At 51.0% G+C, this 16,967-nt stretch overlaps 1 protein-coding gene across 2 annotated transcripts; it reads left to right on the forward strand.

The window, feature by feature from the left end:
• Positions 1-1,302: 1,302 nt before the first annotated feature.
• Positions 1,303-14,226, forward strand: YBX2 (Y-box binding protein 2). Of its 2 annotated transcripts, XM_067555420.1 has the most exons (10): positions 1,305-1,570; positions 2,749-2,812; positions 6,082-6,115; positions 6,752-6,841; positions 6,951-7,247; positions 7,456-7,568; positions 9,635-9,809; positions 11,898-12,077; positions 12,801-12,891; positions 13,259-14,226. In XM_067555420.1, exons 1-9 carry the CDS (start codon positions 1,426-1,428, stop codon positions 12,849-12,851), a joined length of 1,149 nt encoding a protein of 382 aa, XP_067411521.1. In that variant the 5' UTR covers positions 1,305-1,425; the 3' UTR covers positions 12,852-12,891; positions 13,259-14,226. The 2 variants fall into 2 exon arrangements, with proteins under 2 accessions (XP_067411530.1, XP_067411521.1); XM_067555429.1 differs by lacking the exon at positions 12,801-12,891 and having other exon boundaries at positions 1,303-1,570.
• The last annotated feature ends 2,741 nt before the right edge of the window (positions 14,227-16,967 follow it).

The raw sequence follows: 16,967 nt of genomic DNA on the forward strand, positions 1-16,967 counted from the left end.
ATGATGAGGCAAATATATTCAGATGGCAATGCAAAGCTAATAAAAGGTAAAGTATATGCAAATGTCTGATCATATATAATAAAATAGATAGTTTTCATTGTGTTATATGCAAGTAGATGCAGATAGCTTAAAAGCACTATCAATGGAAGCACATAATAATGTGTGTAAATATAAGCTTAATATGAAACTATATGCACTCACAGGGATAAAGGTGGCAATTACATTATATTCAGATATATATATGCAATATATGCAAAATCTGCAATTTTATTAATTTGAAGGGATAAAACCATTGATGAAATATTAAATATACCTAGAAAAATGCTAATAAATACACAGAGGAACAAAGTAAACATTGATTAAATTATATGTAAATATATGCAAACTATGCTAATGTATGGACCAAGAGAGGAAAGTCAAAAATTGAATTCTGTGCAATTACCTGTAAACATCCAAAAATAGGCTATGTGCACATAGCGAAATGTGACCAACAATGAAATTATATGAAAATACATGTAGAGAGAGGACTAGAAAGCATGCAGAAACATACAAATAGAGGTAATGCAAATATATGCAAACACGTGCAAATATATGTAAATATGTACAAATATATGCAAAAATTGCAGCTAGAAGCACAGAGAGAATAGAGCCAACCATGCAAATAAATGAATGAGGACTCAGTGCAAAAATATACAGAGAGATGCTCACAATGCAAATATATGCAATAATATTCAGAGGGCCAGACAAACTATCCACTATGCAAATATATGCAATATATGCAAATACAGGCACACAGAGGAACAGAAACCACTATGCAAATGTATACAAACTGAGGCCCCCAGAAGAACAGATTAGAGATGCAAATACATGCATATAGACTAAACCAACCCGCTATGCAAAGATATGCAAATAATGATCCAGAGGATTGGAACCCATGATGCAACCATATGCAAATAGAGGCACCTCTAGGACCAAGACCTCGATGCAAATATATGGAAATATATGCAAAATACGCAAACGGGGCTTGCAACCTATGATATGCAAATAGGCATGACCCTATGCAAATCAACGCCGACCTCGGCCGCTAGCCGGCTCCCCTCTCCCAGCGCACGGGCCCGCTTCGCAACCGGGACTCCAACCGGCACCACGTGGGGCGCCGAGCGCGAGAGGGGGCGGTGTCCACAACGGCCGGGAAGGAGCCACAGGCCAATGGGAGCGCGAGGGCGCGGCCCGCGACCGGCCAACCCGCGCGGAGCGCTGAGGAGCGGCGCGCGGGTATAAAAGCAGGCCGTCCGGCCGGCCGCGGTAGCCGGCTGCTGATTGGGCGGCGGGCGCGCGCGGGGCGGTTGCCGATTGGGCGGCGCGCGCAGGGTGGGGCCGGCGGCGCGAGGCAGCGGCTGAGAGAGGGGCGGCGGCGGAGCGGGGATGCTGAGCGAGGCGGAGAGCGGGGCCGGCGCCGGGGAGAGCCCCGCCGGGGAGCCAGCCAAGCCCGGCCCCGGGGGGGCCCCCCAGGCGCCCGTGGCCGCTCCGGCACCGGCCCGCGGGCAGCAGGCGGCCAAGCGCGTCCTGGGTGAGGAGAAGGGGCGGGGCCTCGGGGGGCGGGGCAAGACGCCCCTAGTGGCTGTTGAGGGGGGCCTCGTACGCGGGAGGGGGCGGAGCCGAGCCGAGCGGCTCCGAGGTGAAGGGAAGGGGCGGGGCCAAGCGCGGTAGGGGGCGGGGCCTTGGGCCCAACGCGTTCTGAGGCAGTGGGCGGAGCTGAGCGCGTTCTGCGAGCGTGGGGCCTGGGCGGGGGGGGGAGGAGCCAGGCGAGGCCCGGGAGGAATGGGTGGTGTGCATCATTGGTCGTTAAGGGTGGGGTTAAACAGCTCCGGAGCAGGAGGGGGTAGAGCCAACTGCCTCGAGGGGTGGGGCCAAGCAGTTCTTCAGGTGAGCAGAGGGGGCGGGGTGGTGAGGGAACCCTTCCTGGGTAGGGGGCTGAGAGAGGTGCTGAGGGCACGCCGAGGAGTGGGCTGGAACCCTTAGGCGGGAGTGGGGCCAAACAGATGAGGGAAGGCCAAGTGGTCAGGGGTGCGAGGAGAGGCTGGGGCTGGGAGAAGGGGTCCCTCTAGGGGTGGGTGGGGGAACACAAACTGGGACCTGAGCGCTGAAGCTGTTGGAGATGGGGTCTAAGTGGCTTCTGAGCAGTGAAGGAGGGAATTCCAGGAGGCTGGGTGAAAATGGGGGTAGCTAGGAGTGATGGCTCTGAGTGTGAGGGGGTGGCTGGCAGAGGGGGTGGGGGGCATTGGTCTATATGTGGTCTGTGTGGAGGGGAAACTATCTTTGGGAGGGAGCAGGAAGGGGAATGGCTTGTGGGAGACAGACTAGCCTCTAGCATTAGGAAAGGGGAGGTGGGACCTGAGGGGGGAATGGGATATATGGGTCGTGGGGGAAGAGGGTGAAGAGCATGAGCTGATCAGTGGCTCTGCCTGGCCTTGTAATCGGTGCCTATGAACTAGGTGGGTCATGGGGAGGGAAGAGATGTGAAGGGGAGGAGGGTGTGGGGTGTGTGCTGAGAAAGCTGGCCCTGGTTGGGGGTGAGTACTGTGGGATCTCCATCTTGGGGCTGGAGCTCCCTAGGCTTTTAGGGCTTATACAGAGGTGCTTCCCTGCCTACTCCACCAGCAGCCCAGTGTAATGGGCTGCCTGCTAAGGAAGGCTGGTGACTGATCTGTAACATCTCAACTTTCTTCCCTGGGAAACAACCTGCAGCAACCCAGGTGCTGGGCACAGTTAAGTGGTTCAATGTCCGCAACGGCTATGGATTTATTAACAGGTGAGCTCTCCACCCCCTGCTTAGACTTAGGGCTCATCGGGACTGAGGCTGGTGGCTCTCACACAGGAGCCTGGAAGCTGGTGGGGAGAAGATTCAGTGGGTCACAATCAATGTATCCTGAAGTCTGCATTGGGGATCAGGCTTTCTCAAGCAGAGCTGAGGCGGTAACTCTCTCCTGTAACAAGCAAACTACAGAGTTTAGGAGACACCTGGGGAGGCGCTTAGAGGTAAACCTCAGTGATTTCAGAATATCTGAGCTCTCAACTGCAAGTTCTCCTTTGGTAATCCTCGGACGTGCTCCAGTGTTGGATCTCAAAGCTTTGAGACCAGTCATTCCTGAAAGATCCCTCTCCTCGAACTCCGCTGGCTGGGTTGTGTGGCTCCTCTGGCAACTTGAGAAACAGATTTCCTTTCTATCGGGAATCTTGATTTTCTTCCTTCCCATTTATGAAAGGGAAAAGTAAGTGACTTGGGGAGCGAAGATTAATTGTGATTGTGGCAATCAGCTACCTGCCCAACCCTCCCTGGAAAAACATACCTACCTCTGTCCCGCCCTGCAGATGGTGCCCAGATTATGGGCAGAGCCTGTGCCAAGATGAGACCAGTAAGAGCTACTTCACCCATAGTAAACATCTCCTCTGTAGTGACTCCCTGAAATGGGGTTCCAGGGAGGATGGAGCTAGGCTGTTCTCAGTGGTGGTAGATGATGGAGCTAGGACCAATGGTCTCAAGTTGCAGTAGGGGAGGTCTAGGAATATTAGGAAAAACTTCTCCATAGGAGGGTGGTGAAGCACTGGAACGGGTTACCTAAGGAGGTGGAATCTCCATCCTTAGAGGTTTTTAAGGTGCAGCTTGAAAAAGCCCTGGCTGGGATGATTTAGTTGGGGTTGGTCCTGCTTTGAGCAGGGGGTTGGAATAGATAACCTCCTGAGGTCCCTTCCAATCCTAATCTTCTATGATCTGACATGTGAATCCCACCTGTCAAGGAGCAATAATTAATTGGAACTGGTGCCCAGATGTTTTGAATTACCCCGTACCTGAATGATGAAGCTAAAATTGAAATTGGTTGGTTGAAACCAGGCCTGTGTCCATACAGCCTTTCACACTACTGTTAGGAAAAAATAACCCCTTTAATTTAAACTGGTGGATCACATAGAGGAAAGCTGGAGAGTGATTGTCAAAGCATAGTGAGTTGATCAGAAAAACAGGTTTGTGATTGCCTGCCTCCCAGTCCTATGACCACCCCTTTCAAAATGCTGCTGGACCAGGGAGAGTTCTTTTGACAGGCAAATAAAATACAGTTGTCACAGAGGGTGGATAGACATAACTGCTGGGTTAATAAACTTTTATGTCTAGTGCTGCCTTTTAAATTGGTCGGCACTTTGACTTGATTTGGACTGGATATGTATGAAAACCTAAAAGGTTTTTAACTCTCTTGCACTAGAAATCCAGGTTTTTCTGTTTGTTTGTTTTTCTTGGAATAATCTAAGTGACTAGAGAATTAATAAAACTGAAGCAGCTTCTTTGGTGTCTATGAAAATTGAAGCAATAGGATTTGCACTGTGTGCTTAAACAAATCAAGGGAGGGAAAACTTCAGGGCTAACAGTGATGGGCTCTCTGACAAAGAGCTGAGATCCTGGTGCAGTCCTCCACAGAGATATCCAGCAAAGATGAGACTTGATATTCCTGATGCTTTTAAGGATTAGTCTAAACAAACTGTTTGCACTACTTTCCACAAGGCAAAAAAAAAACACTCTTCAATTCATACGAGCCTTTAGCCAGCAAAGGAAGAAATGGCTTGTCATCTTTGTTTTGTGTCTATCAGAGGTTCCAAAAAGCTGCTGGAAAATCGCTTAAGAAGTCACATGTCATTGCACTTAATAGGGCTTTGGAACCAGAATGGGGTGTGATTCTTCAGCAACAACTTCCTAAATAGCAAGGTGTTTAAAAATGAGCACTGCAATAGTTATCTCTGAAGCTGAATGATAACCAGCATTATTACCTCATGGAAATACTGGGGGGCAGTTTCACCTCTTGGCTAATATTCTTCTGCTCAAAGAATGGGTGTTTAATGGCTTAAAAGTCCTTGATTTGACCCCTGACCTAAAAAGATCTTGTCTTATTGCAACTTGTGGCATGGTATCCCCTAAAAGACAAGGAAGGGTGTGTGTCTGATCTTAGCCATGCTAACCCTCCCTCTTCCGACCTTGGCAAATTGCCTGTGGCCAGGTCCTCAACTGGTGTCCACGTAGCCCCAAGCTGAGGATGTGGACTTCAATTTTCTGCTGTGATGCACCTCTTTGTATAATAGGCGGAGTGTAGCGTTTAAGCCCTCGGACGAGCTGTAACGGTACTGCTGTAGATCTTGCATTGCCTTAGACGTAATGCCCTCTACTGGATGTTCAGGTGCTCTGAACTCCTGAAGCTGCCAGGATCTGACAGACTCAGCCTGGGCGGCCACCTCAAATTTCCAGGCATTCTGACATCTCCTGAAGGATGCAGCTTGTGTAAAACTGGCCTAAGAGGGAAGTAAGGGGCTGCAAGCTGACTGGAGAGGATTTTGAGTTCTCAAATGGCAATGGTGCGCTGGCATCCTTCCAAAAAACTGCACCGCTGGGACAATGTTAAAATCTGTAAGCCCTGGTGTAGACACTTCCTGCATTGGTGGAAGAGGTTTTTCCATCCGAGTAGCTAACCCGCCTCTCAGAGGCATAGCTAGGCCCCCAGAAGAATCATTCTGTCTCCCTAGCTGCATCTCGCCCAGGTGTTAGGTCAACCAAACTACAATGCTCAGGGCACAAAATTTTTCACAGTGATGTAGCTGGATTGACCTGAATTTAGGTGTAGACCATGCCTGACAGAGACAGACCTTTTTTGCACCCATCACACTACAGCTACTTGTCTATACTGGTCCTTTTCAGAGTATTAGTGCCACCAGCTGAAGTCTCTACTGGTGCTGTCTGTCTTACTGCTAACGATGCAGAACTCCTAGGTGCTGTTGGGGACGCTGAGGGCTTTGACAGGCACTGACCAGCACCGTAAATTCCCACACAATCTATTCCTCTGCTCTAAAGTGCACAAGCCAGGCACTAGGAGGGGGTGAGGCAGAGGGTGAAAGCCTGGTGACTGAAATCTGAAGGTACAGGGCTAGGGGTGGTGAGCGCTAAATGAGGCAGGATTATGCAGGGCCTTGTCTGGTGATTTGTGTATGAGCCGTCACTGTGTCAAACCCAGAGACGCGATCATTCAGAGCTCTCTGTCCCTGCAGGAATGATACCAAGGAGGATGTCTTTGTGCACCAGGTAAGATCTTGATTGGTTTCCGTGAGTGGTTCTCGTCTGTTTCAGTAACTGGTCGGCATCTGGCATGCCAGACACCCACAGGGTCTTCCCCATGCCCTTGGCTGAGCACGGCTGCCTCCCAGGCTCTCATTATGTTCCTGGGAATGTTCCTAGAGAAGCAGCATCTGCAGATAGCCCATGGTGGTGATGGGGCTTCACTTCTCTGCAGTCAGAGGGGATGAGTGACTTGCCAATCATGAGTGACTTGTGAATCTGTGGGTCTCTGATCTAGCTGCTGCCCAGGGTTGAGGGAGCGTGGTGGCGGTGGGGACTGGGGTAGTGCCCTTGGTTTCCAGGTGGGCAGTCACCCTCTTGGGTCACTCAGTTTTGGAGGGAATTGATGTGGTTTCTAGCGCCACGTGGCGTGCAATGCTTGGCCCTAACTGGGAGGACGGAGAGGCTGATGTTGAACAGACCATGGAGATGGCCCCCTTGTTCCTAGATTGGGTTGCTCTCCACATGAAGAGCTGGGAAGGGAGGAGCTCTTGCTTCTGTTAGCAGTCTCTGGGACAATGGGGCATAGCTTCAAATTCACCCCTCTTCTGGGGCAAGCTTACCCCTCCCACCATCACCTTTCCTCTCTGCTAACACCTCCAGACAGCAATCAAGAGGAACAACCCCCGGAAGTTCCTGCGCAGCGTCGGTGACGGGGAGACAGTGGAGTTCGATGTCGTGGAAGGAGAGAAGGTGAGGCGAAGCATGGGAAGGCTGGGCTGACTGACGCATGCAGGGGACCTGCAGGATCATGGGGCATCTGTTTCCCCTCCTCAGGGCTTTCTTCTCACGTCTGTTGCAGGGCGCGGAGGCGGCCAATGTCACCGGCCCGGGTGGTGTGCCGGTGAAAGGCAGCCGCTATGCCCCCAACCGCCGGCGCTTCCGCAGGTTCGTCCCCAGGCCCCGGCAGGCCCAGCAGCTGCCTCCACAGGATGCCCCCAGAATGGAAGGAGCCGCTGAGACGGTCAGCGAGGGGGAGAGAGTCGATGATGCCATGCAGCAGCAGCCCCGCCGGAGGCGCCCTCCGCCATTCTTCTTCCGCCGGAGATTTGTGCGCGGGCCCCGGCCTCCGACCCAGCAGCAAGGCCAGCTGGTGCAGGTGAGACTTGGGCATGGTAAGGGGGAAGTGGCCTGGTTTCCGCTAGCTGATCCCAGGCGCTGTGGGATAGTAATTGAGGTATTTGGGCCTGGAAGACCACAGAGTTTATATGATGCTGTAGCACAGCTCAGCTACGTTCTTAGAGACAGATCTAACTTAGAGGAGAGTATGATCACTTGATCTTGTGATGCTAAGTTCTTTGCTGCAGGGCACGGAGGGCACAGAACCTAAAGATGCCACCCAGCCCGAGGGAGACCAGCAACCGCCAGCCCAGGCTGGGGAGAGAGCTCCAGCCCCTCGCTTCCGGCCCAGATACCGCAGGTAAACGTACAGAAGCCCATTTCATCTGGTTAGTGGGACGTCCCGCAGACCAGCAGCATGGATGGGAGTGATTGCCTTGGTGCTGAATGCAGGCGGGGGGGTCCCTCACTCGCTTGCTGTGTGGTTGGCCCCTTCCCCGCTGTGGCAATCCCTCTGACTTCTAAACTAAGGGGGGGCGATTGTCAAAGGTGGAACTTGAACCCCACACGGGTTAAGTATCAAAATCCCACCCTGAATCTCTGTTCCAGTGGGGAAAATGAAGGCACCATTTCTGCGGGGCCACCATAAACTGAAAGGAGTAGAATTCTTGCTGGCCTGAGGTGCAGCAGTGAAAAAGCCAGGCTCAATTAAGGGATCAGTGGAATCTTTTTGTATATGTTCAGGTGAGAGATGCTGTGTACCGCTAGAGGAGCCATTCTGTGCTGCCTCCCAGCGTTCCTTTCAAACTCCAGTGAACTGAGCGCCCACCAATTACTGTCCCCTTCAACGCTGTCCTAGCTGGTGATCCCACTAGCAGAGTTGATCAAAACTTGATTTCTGCCTTCAAATATGCAACTGAAAGCAGGGAGGCCAGCCCTCAGGAGCAAAGCAGCTTAGAATAATGATGGATGAGGTGGAAAATGGCATCAAGGAATGTCCAGCCTGCCAAGGGCCCTAGCAGGATTAGTAGATGGGTATCTGCCAGCTTTCCACTGATCTGGGACCAGCAATCTAAAAGCTAGATCTCCTGGCCTGCATGTAGCTGCTGTATGCACACCGGGAACAAGCATTGCTGAGGTTTGCTCTGATGCACTAAAATGACTCCAGTTCTTGAAAGCTGTAGGGTTAAATTTGGCTCTCTTCATAATGGAAGGTGGGCCAGATATCTATCCCTTTGGGAAAGGAATAGCCAAAGTTGCCCTGAAAAGAAGAGACTTCTAATCTACTGAATTAACTCTCATGAACTCCCACCCCCACTAATTTCAACCTCTGTGCTAAGGGCTGCTGTGAGGCCAGACTACTAGGATATAACTTGGTTAGGTGTGTGACTTTGCTATAAAGGTGCCTATACCACTCCCCTTCCCTCTGGGAATAGCTATTCCAGTCTGAAGCACCTTTATACCAATATAACTGCATCCAGATTAGGAGGGTTGTAATTCTTTGTTGTAGTTGTGTGGACACAGCCTGAGATTGGGAACCCCCTGGATAGCATGGGTGGCTGAAACCTTGGCTGTGGATGAGCAGTATATGAACTGAATGAATTCCAGGGGGCTGAGAGACTTGCTCAAATCAGGACAAGAACTGATCAGAAAAGACTCAACTGTAAAGTTTGTCTTTGGTGGGGAAAAAACAAAATATTTCAGTTCTGAAATGCTGCCATGGTGCATCATGGGAGTTGTAGTTTGGGTGCTTTGTGCCCATTCCTCTCTGGTCTGGGCTCCCTGGCAGAACTCCATCTCTCATGATGCATTGCTGTGCCTCACTGAGGCAAGACCATGGTGCATCATGGGAGAGGTAGTTTGTGTCTTGTGTTGTCCTGGTCAGACTACATCTCCCATGATGCACCATGGTCTTGTTTCATGGTGAAGCCATGCATCTTGGGAGATGTAATTCAGCCAAGGAGTCCAGGTAGATGAGAATGGGCATATGAAGCAGCCAAACTACAATTCCCCTGAGACACAGCAGTGGCATTTCAGAATTGAAATATTCTGGCTTTCCACCACAAACTAGAAACTCTTTGGCTTCTGAGCGGTCATTTTCCATGGAAACTATTGTTTTTTGGGGATTTTTTTGTCAAACCTTCATTTAATCAAAACCCAATTTTCCATCAGCTGTTTCAATGAGACATTTTCAGCCAGGATGCCTGGGTTCCGTTCTCAGCTCTGGGTAAGCTGCTTCTCCTTGGATAAAATGAACATCTGGCTAATTCAGAAGGCTTAGGCTGACAGTCACAGCATTAGCATTCCTGGCATGGAGCAGTGGTGCTAATAGAAAGTTCTCTGGACGCCTGGCCAAACCAAGTTAGCCTGTATGGCTCTGCTGAGGCCTGCTCATAACCCTCTTCCTTTCCCCCCACCCCTATCCAGGCCTTTCCGCCCCCGCCCACCACAACAACCCACCACTGAAGGAGGCGACGGCGAGATCAAAGTGGCGCAAGCCCCAGCAGACGGCATCCGCCCCGAACCTCAGCGCCAACGGAACCGGCCCTACTTCCAGCGCAGACGGCAGCAAACTGCCAGCACCCGGCCAGCTGCAGTGGAGGTGAGAACTGGGGTGGGGGGGCCTGTGCCCCCTAATCTTAGAGGATAAGCTGCTTGGGAGTTTTCTCTGAGAGGATGGATGTCTCCATGGTTAGGGCACCATTCTGAGAGTTGGGATACATACCATATTTCCCCATGTATAAGACGCACCTTTTTTCGAAAAATTTGGGGTCTAAAAACTGGGTGCGTCTTATACAGTGGTACTTACCGGTGATGTACCGTAATACATTTATTTTCAAATTTCGGGCCCCAAAATTAAGGTGCGTCTTATACATAGGAGCGTCTTATACATGGGGAAATACGGTAGGTTCAAGTCTTGCTCTGCTCAACTTTTTGTGACTTTGAGCACATCACTTAGTCTCTGCCTCAGTTTCCCCATCTAACATGAAGATCACACCGGCCTGACCTCACAGGCAGGGATGTTGTGAGGGAAAACACCTGAAAATAGTGAAGCCTTCAAACCCTACAGATACAGGGGGCTGGAGAAGTACGCTAGGTGAAGGGCCTAGTGACGTTTGAAACCCTGATGTTAAGATTTCAAACACAAGGCTTAGACCTTGGCTTCTTGGTGTCTTTACACTAAACTGCAGCAGGCCACATGTTGTTGTAGCCGTAAGACTGGCACTATACTGGCCCCTCCCACAGAGCGGGCACAAACGGTCAGTAAGACGTGGCTCAGGGTCTTGCCAGTGTATCTGGCTGTCCAGGGCACTGTGGACTCTGAGTGGGGAAGGGAAGGGGAAAATCTCTCCAATTAAGACCTGTGGGACTATTCTGACCTCCTGCATAGCCCCTGCCGCAGAAAGCTGGCCAGTGACTTCTGTGTCAAGATCCGTGACCTCCGGTTGAGCTAGAGCAGATTTAATGTCAATATTGATTTAAAGATTCCAGGGATGGAGAATCTTCCACGCCCCTTCTCGTGCCACTCCTATCAGCAGAATGGTTCATTAGGTCTGTACAGCCCCCTAGCACGACTACCTGGACTTAGGAGCCGCCACAGTGCAATAACTACCTCGTTCTCTGTCCCCTGCTTTCCTGCAGCCCTGCCACCACATGGGATCTTATCAGATCAAGGAAGTTACAAAGTTGGGTCTATGCTTGGAGAGGAGAAGCAATCCAACCCTTTGGGTGTTGTGCCGCAGGGAGCGGTGTAGGTGACTCAGTAGGTGGGGCTCTCCTCTGAGTCAGCCCTGAACCAACACCTAGCTAAGGGTGCTCTGAAGTGCCAGCTTTCACAAGACTTGGATTTTTAAGGCTGGAAGGGATAGTCTGTCTGACTTCATACATAGATCCCAGGCCATTAAATTTCACCCTGTGTTGGGCCCAATAACTTGTGTTGGACTAAAGCGTCTTCCAAAAAGGCTGTGCAGTCAGGATTAGAAGTCTGAATGACCCGGTTCCCTTTGGGAGTTGGATCCAATGACTGCTCCCCCACACTGTTAAAAATGGGTACCATGTTTCTCATTTTAATGTGACTGGCTGTAACATCCGGCCCCTTAGTATGAGACACTTACTCTCCATGCAGGTAGCGTTGCGCAAATTGAGTCATCCCTTGATCTTTGAGCTCAGGCCCTGTTTACACAACAAAATTGTCAGCCTGACTCACATCAGTGTACAGCCCCCACGGTAATTACATCGCTTGTGAGAGTGTCCACGCTTTGCTCCTTGTGTCACTGGGGTGCACTTGTATTGATTGTCTATAAAGCCATAAGAGTCAATATGAGCAACAGTGTCTAGGCTGATGCTGCGCAGACCTTGACCCTGCGCTGCTCGTGGAGGGGGCGTTGAGGCCGCATAGCGGGGCAGTTATGTCAGAGGGAGCGATGTTTTAGGTGTGACGCGTCCATAGTTAGGTGTAGACCAGGCCTCTGTCTGACTAGCATAGCCCTGACTGATCAGTAAATGCCCCCACAAAACAGCAGGGGGCGCTGGCCCAATTCCACCCAGAGCTATTCTATTCTGCCTCCCAATTTCACATGGTGACGACAGCAGCTGTTCTCAGCTGGCTCCCAGCAACCGGGTGCTGTGGAAATAAGAAGCTGCCTCCCTGCACTCAGGGATAAAATGCCATATGATCTCTCCACTCTAGCCTACCATTGCCGCCTCCAAAGAACAGCCTGCTCTGAGCTCTGCTGCTGGTGGAGACACCCCTGCTACCAGCACCCCGGCCACCACCCAGGAATCAGCGGTGGAAGCCAGCAAGCCTGCTGCCCCAGCTCCGGAGGGTCCCTCCCAGCCACTGCCTGAGATCCAGCAACAGCTTGTGGATGTAAGCGGCCTGATCTGCAAACGGGGGGCAAGAGGCTGTGGGTATAACCTGGTGCCACGGTGTGGCAAAAATCTAGTGCTGCCAGGTGGCAGCTGGACAAAAACAAGCGCATCCTCGTGGGGCATTACGATGGCTCCCAGCTCTCTGGGAGCAGGTCCCAGCAGTCGGCGCTTCCTGGATCCACCTGACCTGCGCTTGCAGCAGGGGCCATGCCCCTGGCTACAGGGAGTGGTTGGAGGGAGAAGAATGAGAGGGGAGAGCCAGCCAGGACTTGCGCTAGATGAAACCTAATCTGCCAACCGTCCTGGCACGGTGCCCCTAGGGAATGACGAGCCCTAAGAGCGATTCGCTGGCATCTGTTATAGGCCAGCACGGGGGTGGGGGTGGCGAGGTCAACAGGAGATCAAGGTGGGGGGTGGCTCCTTGGTTGCTGGCACACGGCCCCTCTCGGGTGCCCTAGGCAGCCACTAGCAGACTGCAACTTTCCTGAGAGGCTTATCCTTGAGCCTCCTGCAATACGCTCACGTTGCCACGAGAGGGCTCTGGACGGTGCAGTGTGGTGCCACGGTGGGCAACCTGGCCTCCACGATGCTCTGAAATCAGCCCCTTGCCCTCGGTGCTGGGGCTTTCTCTCATCGATGCTGGGGAAGGGTGCTCTTTGGCCATCCCCAGCAGCAGCGAGGCCTGGCAGGGCAGTCACTAGCCTGGGCTTTCTCTCTGCAGACTTCGACGCCCGAGCCTGGGGGGGCCCCCGCTCCAGCACTGCTAGCGTAATGACCCTGCACAGTGAGGGGATGCAGAGAGCTGCAATCTGGTAAGGACTCTGGGAGGTAGGGGAAGATGAGTGTACTGGCGTGAGCTCTGAGACGGCTGGGTTGGGTGCCCATGGCTTGATACCGCTGGGTTTCAAACACTGGCCTAACAGGGTGAGTAGATCTTTTCAGCTAGCTAATAGTCCAGCCAGCCTGTAGGTCTGAGCAGATGCCAGATAATTGTTCAGTCCAAGTCTGTTTTTTGGCCATCAGCCTATCAGATCTTGCCTCACCCCATCACTCAGTGAAACGTATCTTGGTCAATGTCTCGTTCTCCCACTGAGTGCTGGGGTTTTCCCTCCAGAGGAGCTCCTTTGCATTTCCGTCCTATCAGTTCCAGACTCTCACCATCTTTCCTCTCTCCCGTAGGTGTCCATCATGCCTGTATCCCCAAGTTACCTTGTATTGACTGCACAGACACCCCAAACTCCACCCGGTCCCCCCCCTCGCTGCTGATCGAAGCCAAGAATGTGAACCCTGAGGGGGGACTCAACACACAACAATCTTTGGGTTTTTTTTTAAAACCACTTTTTCGAGGGGCTAGTCTCCCCGTCCCACAGCTTCCCCAGTTCAAAGAGAAACTGGCTGTTGAAACTTGAGTTAATCCCCCCTCCCCCCCCGATCTTTTTGAAGAGCACTTTTTGCGAACGTTGTGTGCAGTTTGGGTGTCAGTAAAGGAATTTGCACAGACTCCTGATGTCACCGGGTCTTTCCTGCCGTGCGGAGGGACCAACAAGCTGCCTATGGGAAAGCTCTGGGACCCTCTCTTAGACATTGCCTGTAGTCTGGGGATGGAGCTGGGCCGTGTCCTGGCTCTGGGAGGAATCTCTCTAGGGAGTGGGGGCTGGGGCCTAGTGGGTTAGAGCAGCGTGCGTCGTACCCTGCTCTGTCACTTACTTAGCTGATCTTGTGCAGGTTCCATGCAGCGGTGGCCTTAATCTTCCTCTCCCATTTGATGTGCCTTAAGCCTCTCCCCACCCCTCAAGTGCTGTGCACCCGGAGTGCCTGCTGATCAATTGTGGGTGCTCAGCGTTTACATGCCTTCAGTTAGGCGTCCGTAATCACAGGCCCGTCTCCAGCTATTGGCCTCCACTTCTGTGCCTGTTTCCCCACCTGTAAAACACCTCCCTGTCCCCTGAGGATGGAGCGAGACTTAAGTCTTCCTCAGTAAAGTGCCCTGAATCTCCGCTACCCCCGCAAACCTGCAGAGAGCAGCATGTGTTTGAGCATCAAAGGAACCCTGTACCCCCATCTGTAGATGGTAAGAGGACCCCCCTCCACTGCCTGGCTGGCATCCTGGACCCATAACTGGGAGGGGAATACCAGCTTTGCCCATGCTCTCAGAGGTCTAACTTAATCTTAACCACAGTAGTCCGGCTATGACCTCAACTCACCCTCTCCTCTCATAGGGGTCGGCAGGACTCCTAACAGCTTGCAACCTGGGCTGGATTTGAACTGGCCACCTAAAGATGAGGGGGTCTCAAACTCAAGCTCCCCCACTTGACCCACAGGTGAGAGCTAGCTTCAAACAAGCTGATCTCTCAGGCGGTGCAGGCAGGTCCCAGACCAGTGTGCTTTTCACAGCTGGGTGTTTCAGGGCTAGACTCAGTGCTGACCTCCTGCACAACACAGGCCACAGAACCTCCCCCACCCACTCCTGTAATAGACCCCTGACCTCAGCCTGAGTTACTGAAGTCCTCAAATCCCGGTGTAAAGACGTCAAGCTACCTCAATCCACCAGCAAGTAACCCATGCTCCCTGCTCCAGAGGAAGGTGAAAAAACTCCAAGGCCCCTGCCAATCTGCCCTGGGGGAAAATTCCTTCCCAACCCCACCTATGGTGCTCAGCTACACCCTGAGCCTGTGGGCATGACTTATCTACTAGACACCCACGAAAGAATGCTCTGTATTAACTCAGAACCTGTCCTGTTGCAGGCCATTGGCATATTTACCACTTGTAGTCAAATAGCAGTTAATTGCCAAATTAGGTTGTCCCCTCATACCAACTCTTGGACAGGCAAGTAGCTATTAAACTTGACTTATCACTGAAATACAGAGGAGACTTAATTAAAGCTGATGGGGAAGTTTTCCCGTCCCACTAATTAAGTTAAAAAAAACTTCTACCACTCTGAATCAGTTGAAAAACACAATCTCAAATTTTCAGACATTTTTGCCCTTTATCCCCTGGTTTAATTAACTGAAAGTTCAAAATACAGTAAATCCCCTTTTTACACACTAAAGGGGAATGAAGGCATTAATAAAATTAAATATCACAAATGCCTGCCTATGTACAGTGTGTAAATTGCACTAAAGTGCACTGTACTTCTGCTTTCATGCCCCTCAACCCATTGGAGGAGAGTTTCCAGTGCATCCAATTCCATCAGCGTGGGAGGAGCTCTAACTACTGGGTCGTCTTTGCTGTAACTTTCATTACTGACTCTTTCTGTGGGGGGAGTGGCTTGGATAACTGCTCGTTCATAAGAAATCAAGACACCCTCACTCTAAACCAGAATCTTTTTGTTTCAAAAATGTTTCTACAAAACATTTTGATAAGGGGGTGACTTTTATTTTTTCAAATGGGAAAAATGTCACCCAAAAACCCACCCTGGCTCATGAACGGTTTTGTTAAATTCTCAACTGGCTTTGTTTTAATACCCACAGAGCCCGTAGCTCCAGGGAACAGGCTGCAAACTTCAGCCGAGCTGCACTCTCAAATGCAGCTCTGATCTTATCTGCTGGGGTTGCACTGGGAACACTTAAGTTACTGTCTTAAAACCGGTGCAAACCCCCAATGGTGGATGCATTTCAATTCAGTGCTGGGAGGTGCCACTGTAAAAATTAAGGGGTGCCAACAATGTTGCTCATAGGTTGTCACATGCTTTTTTTCAGACCAAGCACTGCTTACGCTTGGTATAACCCCTCGCTTATACCAGTTCAGCTTGGGTTGGCAAATTGTTAAGCCAAGACATTTACAGCCTGGGCTAAACTAAGTTTTACTTGTAAAACTGACTATTTCAGCCCATCCTTTCATGTGCTGTGAAGTGCCCACACCTTGCGTGTGCCCCTGACTGCGGTGATAGCCGATAACCACTTCCCCCTGAGTGACGCGGGTCCTATTACTGGTGGAAAAGTGCCAAAGTGCATGTAGGAAGACTGTGTTCGGTGGAATGCTAAAAATAGGTATTCACCCATGGTTCCTCAGTGCTCCAGTCCTCATGATTTCAATGCTTCTGCCCAGCGGTCACGCTGACTGGAACCCTACCCCTTGTTAAAATCATCAGCTGGTGTTGGAAATGTGAGGGTTGAACAAGTTTTAATTGAGTTGGTAGCGTATTAAGCTACACTAAAGATGATGAGCACCTGTTCTCCTTGTCCAATGAGGGTAGAAATCAGAGGTGTTGGCAGCAAGTGGGATTTAGGTTGGTGACTAGGAAAAACTTTCACTCTAATTGCGCATAGCTGAGTCATAGAGCAGGTTACCCAAACAGATTGTGGCTGTGACAGACTGTCAACATCCCGAATAGACTAAGTTAAACCTTATTGAATGAGGGTTAATGTTAATACTTCCGGCTTGCATTGTATGAGAAATGCAAATATTTCAGTAGCAGGGTGAGATTGTATGGAGCTGCTTTAGCAGGAAGATGAGATTAATGCAATCTCTGCTGTCTTTCTGACATGGGTTTCTTAGCAATTGTGTGCACATCCTCCCCACAGAAGCCAACCTTTCCTCTGGGGAGGAAAACCCAGTGTCTACTAAATACCCGTTGCTGGAAACGTCAGATCAGAGACCCCTAAGCTGGGCAAAAAGGCAGACTAAACATGGCATGAGGGTGCTTTTTCTTAGCTGAAGCTATGATTAAATTGTAGGGCTGGGAGACTGCTTTTCCCCAGAGTCCCTGTTCAAGTTGGATGAACTCTGGTAAACTTATTAACATGCATGTAGGTTCTTGTGGCATTTTTAATATGTTTTCTCGGCAGCGCTTAAGAATGAAGTGGGCGTGCTTCAAAAGAGTGGTGGGGCATCTTATTAACTAGCCAGTGCTCGGTTAGCAGTCTCTGAAGAGAAAGCAAATGCATCT

Source organism: Emydura macquarii, unplaced genomic scaffold, assembly GCF_026122565.2.
Source record: "Emydura macquarii macquarii isolate MOO-44397 ecotype Brisbane River unplaced genomic scaffold, CSIRO-AGI_Emac_v2 contig_306, whole genome shotgun sequence".
Lineage (NCBI taxonomy): Eukaryota > Metazoa > Chordata > Testudines > Chelidae > Emydura > Emydura macquarii.